Below are 14,334 nucleotides of genomic sequence, written 5' to 3'. Positions count from 1 at the left end.
TTGTAAAAACTCCATTGCCTTTATCTAATGCAAATAATGTGCATATTTCTCAGAGTAGTATACATGTTATATTTGTGATAAAAATTTAAATGAGGATTCAGTCATTTCCTATAATTACCATACTGGTCTTTATGAAGGAAGTGCCACATAAATTTTGTTCTGAAAAATACAGGGCACCTAATTTTGTACCTATATTTTCCATAATTTGTGTAACTAAGATAGTCATTTTATAGTGCATGGGCTTGGTTTGGTGGAAGGCGACATTGCCAATTTTATGGAATGGCGCATGAAAAAAGGCATTTCTCCGTTTTCTGAAAATGTGTTATTGGCATTTTCAGGATACGAGCACAAAATTAGCCCCATCAACATTGTGGACTGACTATTCCATGCTGAAGTCAATTTTGAACATATATCAAAATATAGCAAGCTACATGCTTTATTAAAAAGAAAGTCGGATGGATACAAAGCTAAAAAATCCAAAACGCAGTGTATCTTTTGACCAAGGTAATATATAATTTTATTTTAATAAGTACTATTTGGACTATAGCGTAGGCAGGCCTAGGGCGTGGCGACTATAGCCTAACCTCTCGTGCTTGAGAGGAGGCCTGTGCCCAGCAGTGGGACGTATATAGGCAAAATTTTCATTTATTTATTTTTGTTCTTAATTATTTTAGTTAGATTGTTTAAAATAACTGTGCCCAGCCGTGGGACGTATATATAGGCTAAATTATTATTATATAAGTACTATTTACTTAAACAACATTCTAACATGCAATCGTCTGTTGGTTTCAGGCAGCAGCCATCTTCGGTATAATGGGTGCCTGCCGCAGGCGAGAACTGCACAGTCTGCTGTTTGAAAATGTCAAAGATACCTACATGATCTGAGGCCAGTTGGTTGCATAAATGATCATTTTTTCATCAAAGTATTATAATGGCAAATACACTAGCCAAAACATTGATTCAATGCATTCAGAAACATGGGGAAAACAGTGGCTAGTTACTTGAAGTTACCAAATCTGGAGCTGTACACTAGGTATTGTTTCCAGAGAATCTCTGCTACTTTGCTTAATGGTGCAGGTAGGTAAACAGTAATAATATAATATTAAATTTTGATTCCAATGTAACTTTTATCCGATTTTTTTTATTTTTTTATTATTATTTATTTATTGGAAAACCAACAGCACATGAAACATATTAGCACTATGTATAAAAATCGAAGGCCAATTATAGGTTTTCACAGATAGAAATTACATAGAAGATAACTTCGCTAAGTAAGTATATATACTTAGTTTACAATTCTGCGTAGACTAAGCAAGTCCATACATAAATTAAGAATAAAAACTATTGAGGACAAAAATCATTACAGACAAGATAGAAAGGTCAAGCTCACTCAAAGAATTTAAGCGTTAAAATACGTCGTATAGACTGCGTATTTATATTAAACACATCAATATCGTGCTCTCTTGACAGACTGTTAAGTGTTCTACCCGCACGAATAAGGAAACTGTTACGTCTGTAATTCGAGGATGCAAAGGGAACAGAAATAGGGGGATAATACCTTTTAACTCTATTAGGAGTGTTGAACATAATACTACCTAGAAGATCAGGACAGTCAATGGTGCCATTCGTAATTTTCAAGAAATATATAATGTCAGCAATTTCACGTCGCTGTGACAAAGGTAACAAATGGTGTTTTTTGCACACGCTAATATAATTAGATGAGTTATATGGGGTACGTAATTTATAGCAGAGAAACTTTATGAATTTTCGCTGAATCCGCTCGATCCTATCTATATAAACGTTGTAACAGGGGTTCCATATCTGGGAAGCATACTCGAGTTTGCTTCTTACAAATGAACAATATAGGATCTTGAAAGTTTTTGCCTGTGTGAAATCGGAACAACTGCGCATTATGAACCCAAGAGACTTAGTAGCGCTCTTCACAATGCTATCAATGTGAGAGTCAAATAGTAATTTGGAATCATGTATTACGCCCAGATCTCTTAGAAAAGATACTCTTAATAAATATTGATTATGTATAGCATAAACAGAAGTGATCGGTGATTTCTGACGTGAGAAAGTAACTACATGACATTTAGATGGGTTAAGATCCAACTTATTTTTTCTACAGTACATACCAAGACGATCGAGATCGGCTTGTAATAGAGCAACATCTTGGTCTGATTTAATCTGAGCAATAATTTTCATATCATCTGCGAAACAAAGCAACCTAGAAAACTTAAAGCATACAGAGATATCATCAATGAAAATATTGAAAAGCAAAGGACCGAGCAAAGATCCTTGTGGGACACCACTCGGGACATTAACCCAACTAGAAACATAATTACTTATAACAACAGCTTGAGATCGGTTATTAATATATGATGAGAACCACCTCAACAGGTCACCATTTATCTCTAAGCGTTGGAGTTTCACAATAAGCAACTTATGATCAATACGATCGAAGGCTTTACTATAGTCCGTATAAATGACATCTACCTGATTACCTTTATCCATTGCCCCTGTAATAAAATCATTTAGTAGCACCAGGTTGGACACCGTAGATTTTCGCTGCATAAAACCATGCTGACTATGATTAAAAGAATGTTTAATAGCATCATAAACTTGAACATATACTAATTTTTCAAACACTTTAGCTAAAATACATAATTTAGACACAGGTCTGTAATTAACGATTTCTATCCGAGACCCTTTTTTGTAGACAGGAGTAATAAACGCAGATTTCCATACATTAGGAACAACACACTCACTAAGTGACCGTTTAAACAACAGTTCTATAGGCTTCAATAGACCTTTAGCACAATTCATTAAGAACTGAGCCGGAAGCTCATCAGGACCTGCAGATTTAGAAGGGTCAAGGGTAAGAAGCAAACGAAGGATGAAATCCGGATCAACTTCAATCTTAAATATATCGGTTGGTGAGTTCCAGTTACCATTGTAAGACAGTACATCTGAGCTATTGGTAGGAGCAGAAAAAGTTGTATAAAAATAGTCAGAAAATGCATTGCATATATCTGCACCATTCGAAATCACTCTATCACCATACTTTAAAGAACTTGGTATACCATGAGAATTACTACGCGATTTAATATAGGTCCAAAACTGCTTTGGATTCCGAGCAATATTGCTTTCAACACGACTAATATATGTCAAATAACATTCCCGTTCTATTCTTTTAACACGGTCTCTTAAAATACAATAAGAAATATAATCAGACTTGTTACCATAAATTTTGAATTTTTTCGAATACTTACTTTTTTCTTTGATAACTTTTTTTAAAGAAGCTGAAAACCATGGAGGAAAAGTACCCATGTTTAGGACCTTATAAGGAATATATTTATCTCTTAATTTTTTAAAAGTAGAATAAAAAAACTCAACGCATTGATCAAGTGATCGGCAAGAAAATTCATTTACCCAATTAATCAAGAATAACTCATTATTTATCGAGGTATAATCACCCTTGTTGTAATAATATTTATAGCGTGGTGCCGGTATAATAGACTTTAGCACAGAAAATTGCAATGAAATAATTAAGGCTTCATGGTAAGGGTCAATTGGGACTAAGGGATCACAACAATTGTTAACGCACACGATATCGTTTGATAATATTAAATCTAATGTTTTGTTATAGCGATTACGGACCCCATTATATTGATGCAAGTTAAGCAAATTTAAATCATCAATAAAACCGCGCTTCTCGACTGTAGTATAATTAACGGGGGTTAAATATGAATCTTGAATCAACCATTCTATATTACTCATATTAAAATCCCCGGAAATTAGGAATTTATCATTGGGGTGATTAATTACAATATTTTCAAGTTGGTTGCAAAAGTTAGATAATTGTTGGGAAAACGTAAATCCTCCATTTTGCTTACATAGATATAAGACACATAGGTGAACGTTAAGTACTTTATTTGAGTCGTCAGATATAGACAGAGTGACCCACAAGTCCTCAGCTGAGGAGTGGTACTCCGGGTGCGGTACCACAGCCAGGTCCCTGCGGGCAGCGATGAGCACGCCTCCGCCACGACCTTGACCTGTCAGCGCCGCGTCACGGTCTCGCCTCCAAACCATATATCGGTCATCAAATAGCTCGTTATCTAAGACCCCATCCAAAAGCCACGTTTCCGTCAACATAATAATATCGTAGCAAGCTAAACTTAAATTCCTATAAAATATCGATGTTTTAGTCCGTAAACCCCTCACATTCTGGTAGTAAATTGTTGGATATGTAAGTTTACTATTCACTGTGAAAAAATATTCTTAAAAACATTATATTAAAACATAATAATGAACAATCGAACAGTAAAAACACGTCAATGAAATATTTAGCACTCCAGAAAGTCCTATTTGTAAAATAATTTAAATAATCGCCTACAGACATAAACAGTTTCCCATTAGCGTGAGCGAGTAAGTCATAAACAAGCACGAAAATCAAATGAATTAGACAAGGATAAATATCTTTTAATGAGCTCAACAACAATAAGAACAGTAGCAACATGCAAAGAATGCAATCGGCGATAAGCGGCCGACCCAGACAATAACAACTCCCGCCCGGTTTAGGCCGGACAACGGTACTCAAAGTTTGCGTGATGTATAAAAATTTTAATATGAAAAATAGTAAGTTCACCACTAAAATTAACCGAGACAACAATAATGAGAAAACTAAGTACATTACGACCTTGATTAGACTAATTTGTTTAAATCATTATCACTATTAATTATAAATACTTTGGAAGAGTCATCCTTGCGTACGTGAATTTTCGCGTATTTGACCCATATGTACGCATATCCTTTCGACTTAAGAGTACTTTTCGTCTTCGTCAGCAGCTGCTTGTACATAGGAGTCAAGTGATCGTTGGCGAAGATTCTTTGTTTACTGCCCTGAAATCCGATTTCTTCAGCCGTGATGGTCTTCTTAAGTCGCGCTGAAGCCAAGAATTCTTCTTTTATGTATCTATTTATAAATCCTACAATGATACACTTCTCATTTGAGTTCTGAGCAGGGACCCTTGAAATATAATTGATACTATTCTTATCGATTGGGAATCCCACAACGCCGCAAATATTGTCAAGGATCAAGAACAGGTTCTCATTCTTCTTAAGTGGAACCCCTTTAATTTCTACATTGTTGAGCCGTTGCCACTGATCCCTACTAGCGAGTTCACTTTTGAGGGATGACACTTCTTGGCCTAAAGTTTCAACCTTGCCGTGGAGGATCTCAATCTCAGGGATCTTGCTCTCAACTTCAGCAATACGTAAAATGCACTCATCCCATTTGTCACTTGTGAATTCATACGTTTTTCTAATCTCTGAGAGTTCCACCTTGATCTCGGGAAGGCACTGTTATATCGTAAATTACAGGGTTGGCCATTACAATGTAAACGCCGAGTTGCATTGACTCATTGACGTCAATGCAACGTAAGGGCTACATAGCTTTCGTATTAAGTAAATAATTAACACCAATTAGATCGGATTGGACTCGCGCGTGGTTTACACCTTTTTGTCATTTTATTTTTCTAAATCTAAGTATTAAAGTCGTGTGTGTTTCAAAATTAGTTTTTTTAAAAACTGACTCCTGATCCACCCCGTAATAGTGGTGTCAGAAGTGGGATTCCAGCACGGAAACCGTATCGTTCTGCTGGATTCCATACGCGACGGAAAACACGTTAAATATCCAAAAGACTTTTTTAAGAAGAACCACGTATCCAGAAGCGCCTTGCACAGGCACCACCGATCCATCTCCGGGGCATCAACACCATCAATCTCTTGACTTCCTGCCGCCTCGTCAAGTTCCTGATTTCCTTCGTGGTCCAGCCGTTGCGACAGTCAGCCTTATTTTTTTGAATAAGCCTGCCAACGAACCGCCCGAGGAAAGCCAACCTGTATTCCGCTGTCGGAAGGTTTTCCGGCCGCCCTTCAACAGTTGTCCTATCGGCAGCACCCCTACGACTTCTTCAACGCCAACAAACGTCTCTCCAGATGAAGATTCTCATCGCGCTCATCCTGTGAGTAAAACACTTGATTTTTGTTACCGCTACATATTTTATTTTCAAGGTCGATTTACTACCCCCTAAATTATTTAACAATGGTTGACAAAACTGAAAAAAAACCCGAAACAAGCGAGGAGTTTTCAATTTCCGTCCTGTGTAAATTTATTAACCCTTATAAGGGAGATCGTGAGACGCTCACGGCCTTCCTTACTAATTGCCAGAACGCGTTAGATTTAGCATCAGAGAACCAAAAAACTTTATTATTTAAATATATCTATGCACGATTAGAGGGCAAAGCACAGATAGCATGTTCTAATAAAATTTTCGACACCTTTGACAGCCTAAAAACTTTTTTAAAACAAAACTTTGGAGAGAGAAAGCATTATAATCATTTATTAATTGACCTTCAGTCATGCAAACAGGAAAGCAACGAGACAGTTGCACAATTCGCTTTACGAATAGAAACATGTCTAACGGACTTACAGTCCGAAATTCACAATTCGGACTCTTACAAAAAGGATCTGTCTGGCCGCATAGCCATGACGGAAGACCTGGCACTACACACCTTTTCGCTAGGGCTACACCCTAGGTTAGGCAACATGGTCCGTTGCAGAAATCCCAAGAATTTGAATAATGCAATCAATATCGCCTTAGAGGAAGAGAAAATTCAAAATCTTATATATAAAACGTCGTCTAGGCCTAAATGCAAAATCTGCGGGAGAAACGGGCATTCCGAAAGTGAATGTCCTAATAAAAATAAGCATGTGGCCCGGCCGCGTGTGTCTTTCGATTCGCAGCCGCATAGTTCCAACCAAAATACAGGAGCCCAATTATCCTGCAGGTATTGCAAACGCTTAGGCCATGATATTTCGCAATGCCGAAAACGGCAATTTAATAACGAGAAATATAAACGTAATAATGACAATAATGAGGCCGCCGCGCATCACGTTACAAATGAAGCAATTCAAGCACGTGCATATTCACCGTCACCCGATCAAGTTAGTTCCGAGAACGCCAGCGATTATGAATATAATTTAAACTAAATAATCGGGCCACGAATATGTGCCGTCGTGTTCCGAATCCTAAGGGCACTATTCCTACAATCCTTACAAAGGCCAAATCTCAACCCTCCCCTATGGGAGCCTTTGTTTCGTTGAGTCCTAAATCTATTATTCCTCAACCCTTCCTGACGGAAGCCTCTGTTTCGTTGAGTCCTAAATCTAACATTCCTCAACCCTCCCTTACGGGAGCCTCTGTTTCGTTGAGTCCTAAATCTAACATTCCTCAACCCTCCCTTACGGGAGCCTCTGTTTCGTTGAGTCCTAAATCTAACATTCCTCAACCCTCCCTTACGGGAGCCTCTGTTTCGTCGAGTCCTAAATCTATTACACCTCAACCCTTCCTGACGGAAGCCTCTGACTCGTTGAGCCCTACAACTAAAGTACATCATTCTACTCCTATAGGAGTCTCTAATTCACTCCCTATATATGAAATAGGGTCATCCGTTAATAAAATATCCCTACCATACATATACCTAAAGACAAAGTATGCCAAAAAGGCTCTATGTTTCCTTATTGATACTGGATCGAGTGTCAGTATAACCAAATTTAAAAACTTTGATACAAAACCGCTGCTGTCTAATGATAAAATCCTACTCAAGGGCCTAAGTAAAAATAGTTCATTTTGCGAAACCCTGGGCTCTTTTCTATTGACCTTTGTATGCCCAGATTATAAAGAAAACGCAGCTTCTTTTCACTTTGAGTTCCACGCCATCACAGATGATGTGTATTTGAAATACGATGGTATTTTAGGGAATGATTTCCTGAAATATACTAACGCTGATATCCTATATTCAACAAATCAGCTCATAGTTCAAGGTCACTCACTACCCTTCTATTTTAACGAACCGGTTTACACCATCCCTCCACGGTCTGAAGCCATAATCGAATGCCAAATTTCAAATCCCCCACTCGAAACAGCTCATTTCACCGAAGGTGTAATTTTAGATCATCACATTTCCGCCGGAGTTTATCTTGCAAATTGCATAGTGAAACCTAAAGCCAATGGACGGGTCAACGTATCCGTTCTTAACACAACTAACTTTGAAGTGGTAATAAAAAATTATAAAGTCCACTTACAACCTTTCGACATCCAGACCTCGATGCAAGTGGACGAATCTGTTGCCGACGTACTTAACGTCACAGCCTCCTCCCGTGATAGATCTCAAGAAGTTCTAGATCTTATTCGAACATCTCACCTAAACGACGAAGAGACGAGAGTATTATTAGAATGTTGCGCAGATTATACTGATATATTTTATCTCGAAGGGGAGTCGTTGAGTTGTACTAGCGCCATAGAACATTCAATTGACACAAAAGATTCAGTTCCAATTCACGTAAAATCTTATCGTTTTCCAGAATGTCACAAAAACGAAGTAGAAAGCCAAATTAAAAAGATGCTGGAGCAAAATATAATACGCCCCTCCACTTCACCATGGAGCGCCCCAGTATGGGTAGTACCCAAGAAAAGAGATGCCTCTGGTAAACAAAAGTGGCGAATTGTGATTGATTACCGTAAACTCAATGATGCCACTGTCACCGAAATCTATCCTTTACCTTTAATAACCGATATTCTCGACCAACTAGGTCACTCTAAATATTTTACAACACTCGATCTCGTCAGTGGGTTTCATCAAATTAAATTAAAAAGCGAAGACGCCCCAAAAACTGGGTTCACGGTCACAACAAATGGAGTTCAAGGCCATTTCGAATATACCCGTATGCCTTTTGGGTTAAAAAATGCACCTGCCACCTTCCAAAAACTAATGAACACTGTCCTAACAGGTTTGCAGGGCCTCCATTGTTACGTCTACTTAGACGACTGTATAATCTATTCGCATGACCTTCGATCCCATATGGAGAAACTCAAATTAGTATTCGACAGATTACGTCAATTCAACTTAAAGCTCCAACCGGATAAGTGCGAATTCTTAAGACGCGAAGCCACTTATCTCGGTCATATTATAACCGATAATGGGGTAGCACCTAACCCCGATAAAGTCAAGGCAGTAACCGAATTCCCAGTTCCTAGAAACCCAAAAGAAATTAAATCCTTTCTGGGATTAGTAGGTTATTATCGTCGATTCATCGAAAATTTCTCTAAAATCACGAAACCCCTTACTTCGCTCCTAAAAAAGGATGCTCATTTCCAATGGTCCGCCGAACAAGACCAGGCATTCAATACACTTAAACATAAATTAACAACTGCTCCGCTACTCCAATATCCTGACTTTCAGAAAGAATTCATTTTGACTACAGATGCATCAAATTACGCAGTCGGCTGCATTTTATCTCAGGGTGAAATTGGAAACGATAAACCAATCGCCTTCGCATCACGAACTCTCAACAAAGCCGAGGGAAATTACTCTACTACCGAAAAAGAGTTGGTTGCAATTCTGTTCGGAGTCAAAACTTTTCGACCATATTTATATGGCCGAAGGTTCAAAATCGTAACTGACCATAGACCACTTGTATGGCTTATGAACGTTAAGGACCCCGGCTCCAAACTTATTCGATGGCGTCTAAAACTGGAAGAATACGATTACGAAATCGTCTATAAGCAAGGGAGATTAAATGCAAACGCCGACGCGCTGACTCGCTTCCCTGTCAATACTCTAACCGATTCTCAAGAAACAAATTCCCCTACGTCAGTAATAGGCAATCCACCACAGACAACTAATAACGAAGATGATTCACACAATCTACCTTCTATATCTGAAACCTATGAACAATTTCTTCAAATAAATAAACAACCCGGTGTGTCATACGACACCCTAATTGAAGAACACAACCAGTCCCTACTTAGCTCAAATGCAAATTAATCGCTTATCCTACATCCATAGATTTAGACGAATGTGTTCCTTATTGTTTAGATATAATAAACTCTTCAACGAGCCAGCCTGACATTCGAGACACTGAAAGCGTACTTCATAGTTTCTACTCTAATAATAGAAATTGCAAGAACTAATAGAAATTGCAAAAGTCAATTTGTTCCTATTAGTTAACTCTCCTTGTCCGCGGATTAAGTTTATTTTTGTAATTCTAAGTGTATTTTTGTTGTAATTTTCTCTCAGTGTATTAGGTAAATTAAGTATTTCAAACTGAGTTCGTGTAAATGATATTTAAAAATATTGTACCTACAAAATAGATCATTGTAAATACAAAATTCATATAAGAAATATAAAAAAAAATATTATTTACGCATAATTACACAAATTTACTACTCGTAAGTCCCACAGTAAGCTCAATAAGGCTTATGTTGTGGATACTTAGACAACGATATGTATATGTCGGCGACCGATCGTAAGATCAGGCATATCGTGAAATTCCTAGGCATATCCTGAAACGTGAAAATCTTTGACTCGTTCCCTGAGTCGACGGAGCCCTATTTCTGGGCAGTTTGGCCTTCGGGCATCTGAAGCAACTTAACGAACCTATCCTACCTATATATTGGTTTAATGTGACTATCGTCAAAACGTTACACAGGAACATTACGATCTGCCTGATCTTATGATCGGTCGCCGACATAATATATATGTATAATAAGCGAATCGCGTACGAGTGTGGAGCGGGCTATGCATTTATAAATACATAGAAAACACACATGACTCAGGAACAAAAATCCGTGCTCATCACAGGAATAAATGCCATTACCATAGAACCATTGGCTTCATAGGCCGGATCACTACCCACTTGGCCAGGCCGGTCGTCGAAGTCGAAACGCCTAAATAAGACTTAGGTTAAAGCAACTATGTATTACTAAGTGGGTACTTAATATTGATAAAGGTTATTCTTGAAACAGACGACGTTAAGTGCCCTGAAGAAAATGCTTTTTAGCATTAAGTCTTCGCTCTAAACGTTCTTTGAGGATTAAGTACGATAAAATAAGTACCTACTAAAATATAATTTGCATAGAGGTAAAACTATACTACTATACTAGTCGACGCTTTGGTGCGTATTTGTTGACTCGACAAGCATATAGGGATGGTGTTTAGCAAAAAAAACCGGGCAAGTGCGAGTCGGACTCGCGCATGAAGTACCATAGTGCAAAAAAAACGGAAAAAATGCAAAAAGAAAACGGTCACCCATCCGAGTACTGACCACGCCCGACGTTGCTTAACTTTGATCAAAAATCACGTTTGCTGTATGGGAGCCCCACTTAAATCTTTATTTTATTCTGTTTTTAGTATTTGTTGTTATAGCGGCAACAGAAATACATCATCTGTGAAAATTTCAACTGTCTAGCTATCACGGTTCGTGAGATACAGCCTGGTGACAGACGGACGGACGGACGGACGGACGGACGGACTGACTGACGGACGGACTGACGGACGGACAGCGAAGTCTTAGTAATAGGGTCCCGTTTTACCCTTTGGGTACGGAACCCTAAAAAGTTACAAATTCGAAATATCACGGAACGTGTAGTGTGACTTCCCCGGATTTTGTGATCTGGGGACACGGCAGTGCCCCCGCCAAGTCGAGTAATACAAAGACGCACGGCCGTATATTATACCATCCTTTTCCCGAAGCGATTCAGGCGATTTTCGACGTCCTGTAATTTTGTGCTGGCTAAAGCTAGAACCCCGAATTTTCAGTGACACTTTAGATATATTCTCAAAAACACTCAATTTGAACTTGTAGTTTAAGAATTATTGTACGTCAAAGTTCCTTAGTTTCGACACTGACACTCACTCACTCACAAACTCACTCACGTACGATCATCATAATTCTAGGGTACTTCTAGCATACCCACAAGCTTCAAATTTTAAACTTAAGTAGTTTTCAGCGTATCAAGCCATATAAAACCTAAAAATATCGCAATATCAGTCACGTTTTAAAGATTTAAGAACTGCATAAGTAAGTTTGTAGTCTGTCGTATATAAAAAATAATATTGTTGTTGTTAAGAAGGAATAATAAGGTTTTTAAAATGTCTAAATGATTAATGGAAGTGATGCCTCGGATAAGATCCGCAGTAAAACATTTCACTTTTGGAGTGCAAGGGTCCTCTTGTTACTCTTACCTGGTTAATGGGAACTTGACAGGATATCGAAAAGATAAAACCAAATATATGACATGCAATTTAATACAATTCGCTAACTACTACAATGCACTCCGCTTTAGGGCGGGCGCTGCTCAGAATACAATCGGTTTCTCTAAACTGTCGGCGGTTTTGTGGTGACACTATAGTAAACCTTAATCTACGATCGCGAGAAGGACGAGATGCGGAGTCTTGGCCAAAACCTGGGATAAAAGTCTAGTGCACTCACGGGTACCGAACGTAGCTATCATCCACAGGCCCGCTGGTATTTAACGCAGCAGGCGGATCGCTGACGGTGGGCGACGGGCGTTCCTCAAGCTCCGGCTTTGGCAAGCCCGGGCGAGAACAACCCGCGGCGCTCAGGAGTTCCACAAGAAGAACCCGCGCGATAAGACCTTGGGGTCGTCGGACCGCGGCAAGGCTGTCCGACACACGGCTCGCGGGTCAAGGCCGTGCCCTACGGCTTGATGGTGGCGCCAACGTGATGCGCCTCGGAGCCGATAGGCCACGCAAGTGAAGGGGAGGCCTGTGTGAAGCACCTCGGGATCGCCAGGCGGCACGCAGTCCACAGGCCTTGGAAACTGCGCCCTGCGGTGAAAACCAGCGTCCCCACGACGCTCAGCACATCAGGGAGCGCGCAACGGCGCTCGGAGCAACACGACCGTCGGCCATGCTTGCGCTCGCCGGCGGCACGGAAAGCACTCGGTGGGCTACGCCCTTTTCGCGCACAACACACACACACACGGCGCACTTTACATATATCCCAATCTTCCACCGGCCAGGGCAGGCGGCGGAAGGGGGCGAGGCGGTTTATTTCGATATTCAATTAGGAACTGTATAAATGCTAGCGTGCCCCAGTACCAACTGACACATCCATCCATCGATTCTAGAAAAATCCCCAGCCCTCCGTTTCGATCCATATCGACGCATCAAACGTCAAACCAACTTAAACCTTTTCCAAATCATATGACTCTCGAAAAAATATCAATGCTCATTAATACTTGTAATATTTTAAGTGGTTAATAATAATTACTAATAATTATATTTCTATCGTACGTTTCCTACCTTGTTTCATTCAGAATACCTTCTTTCCGATGCGGTAACTAAACGCATAGTCTACTCTCTGACAGTTCTCCTGTCAAAATTTCAACCTTATTTATGTTTCATAAGAATTCCGAAAATGATTCTAAAATACTAATTAAATTAGGAAGTGACCTATTTGAGCAGTTTAGGTAGACTAGGAGGATCATTTTGATATGCATGAAGCCAGGTTTGGTTCAACAACCTCCGCGCAATTTGGGTGACAAGTTCCGTTCAAGTGGCATACTCTTTAGACTTGTTTCTTCGAAACCAGTTAACCAGGAGGCAGGATATGCCAACCAACCTACAGCTGAGAAGGTACATTATAGTTTTACCTAAGTGTCATACTCTGGTGTATGTTATTTTGTTGGAAATGCGACAGTCATGTTGTACCGGTTATCTTGTATGGAAAAACATGTATTTATCCTAGGCAAATACGTAGCATCGCTACAAGTCCCATATAAATATATGATATTACAAAGTTACTGTTGCAGTAAGTATGCCTATACCTATTAGGTGTGTTCAATTTGCTGTGAAACCTTAGTCCAAACCAATATTATATTATCTACACATGGTGCAAGTATTAAGATGTTTCATTCCACTTACCCGTCATCAACTCCAAATTTTGTAAACATTGTCGTTTTTGAGCTTGAATCGCCTCGTGGTGATTTTTTACTAGTGTAAATTATTCCTCATGCGGTAAAATAACTCCCGCACGCCGGTTGTGTAAGGTTTCACCATGTTTTTCCCATTCATCACAAAACACAACGAATATTTAAACGATTTTGACAAACATATACCATAGAGAATGACGTTTAAAAACATTGCCATATACAAGTTGCCTCCAGAATCTCGCAAACTAAATTGACAGGTCAATGTGCACAAATGATAGCACAGTTTGGCCAGTGCTGTTCATATCGATATTTTCAAAAAAGTTTGAATTAGAAAATATCGCGAGAATTTACCGCTAGGAGCGCTACTATTGAAAGATCGTGAAAGATCTGAACGAGCTCGGTGCCATCGATTGGACAGAAACGGCGCTAGACAGAGAAGCATGGCGTTCCTTAGTGTCAGAGGCCAAGATCCACTTCGGGTCGCTGCGCCACGGCAGTAAGTAAGTAAGTAAGCGCTACTATTGCG

The 14,334-nt window shown here is 39.4% G+C and overlaps 1 protein-coding gene across 1 annotated transcript; it reads right to left on the bottom strand.

Moving 5' to 3' along the window:
• Positions 1-4,674: 4,674 nt before the first annotated feature.
• Positions 4,675-7,298, bottom strand: LOC134669302 (uncharacterized). The gene is made up of 2 exons (XM_063526807.1): positions 7,263-7,298; positions 4,675-5,367 (listed from the first exon to the last, which is right to left on the bottom strand). Exons 1-2 carry the CDS (start codon positions 7,296-7,298, stop codon positions 4,711-4,713), a joined length of 693 nt encoding a protein of 230 aa, XP_063382877.1. The 3' UTR covers positions 4,675-4,710.
• Positions 7,299-14,334: the final 7,036 nt, after the last annotated feature.

The sequence above is a fragment of the Cydia fagiglandana genome, chromosome 12 (genome assembly GCF_963556715.1).
Source record: "Cydia fagiglandana chromosome 12, ilCydFagi1.1, whole genome shotgun sequence".
NCBI classification, from domain to species: Eukaryota; Metazoa; Arthropoda; class Insecta; order Lepidoptera; family Tortricidae; genus Cydia; species Cydia fagiglandana.
Note: the sequence above shows the minus strand (reverse complement) of the source record. Positions and strands in the feature narration are given on the sequence as shown.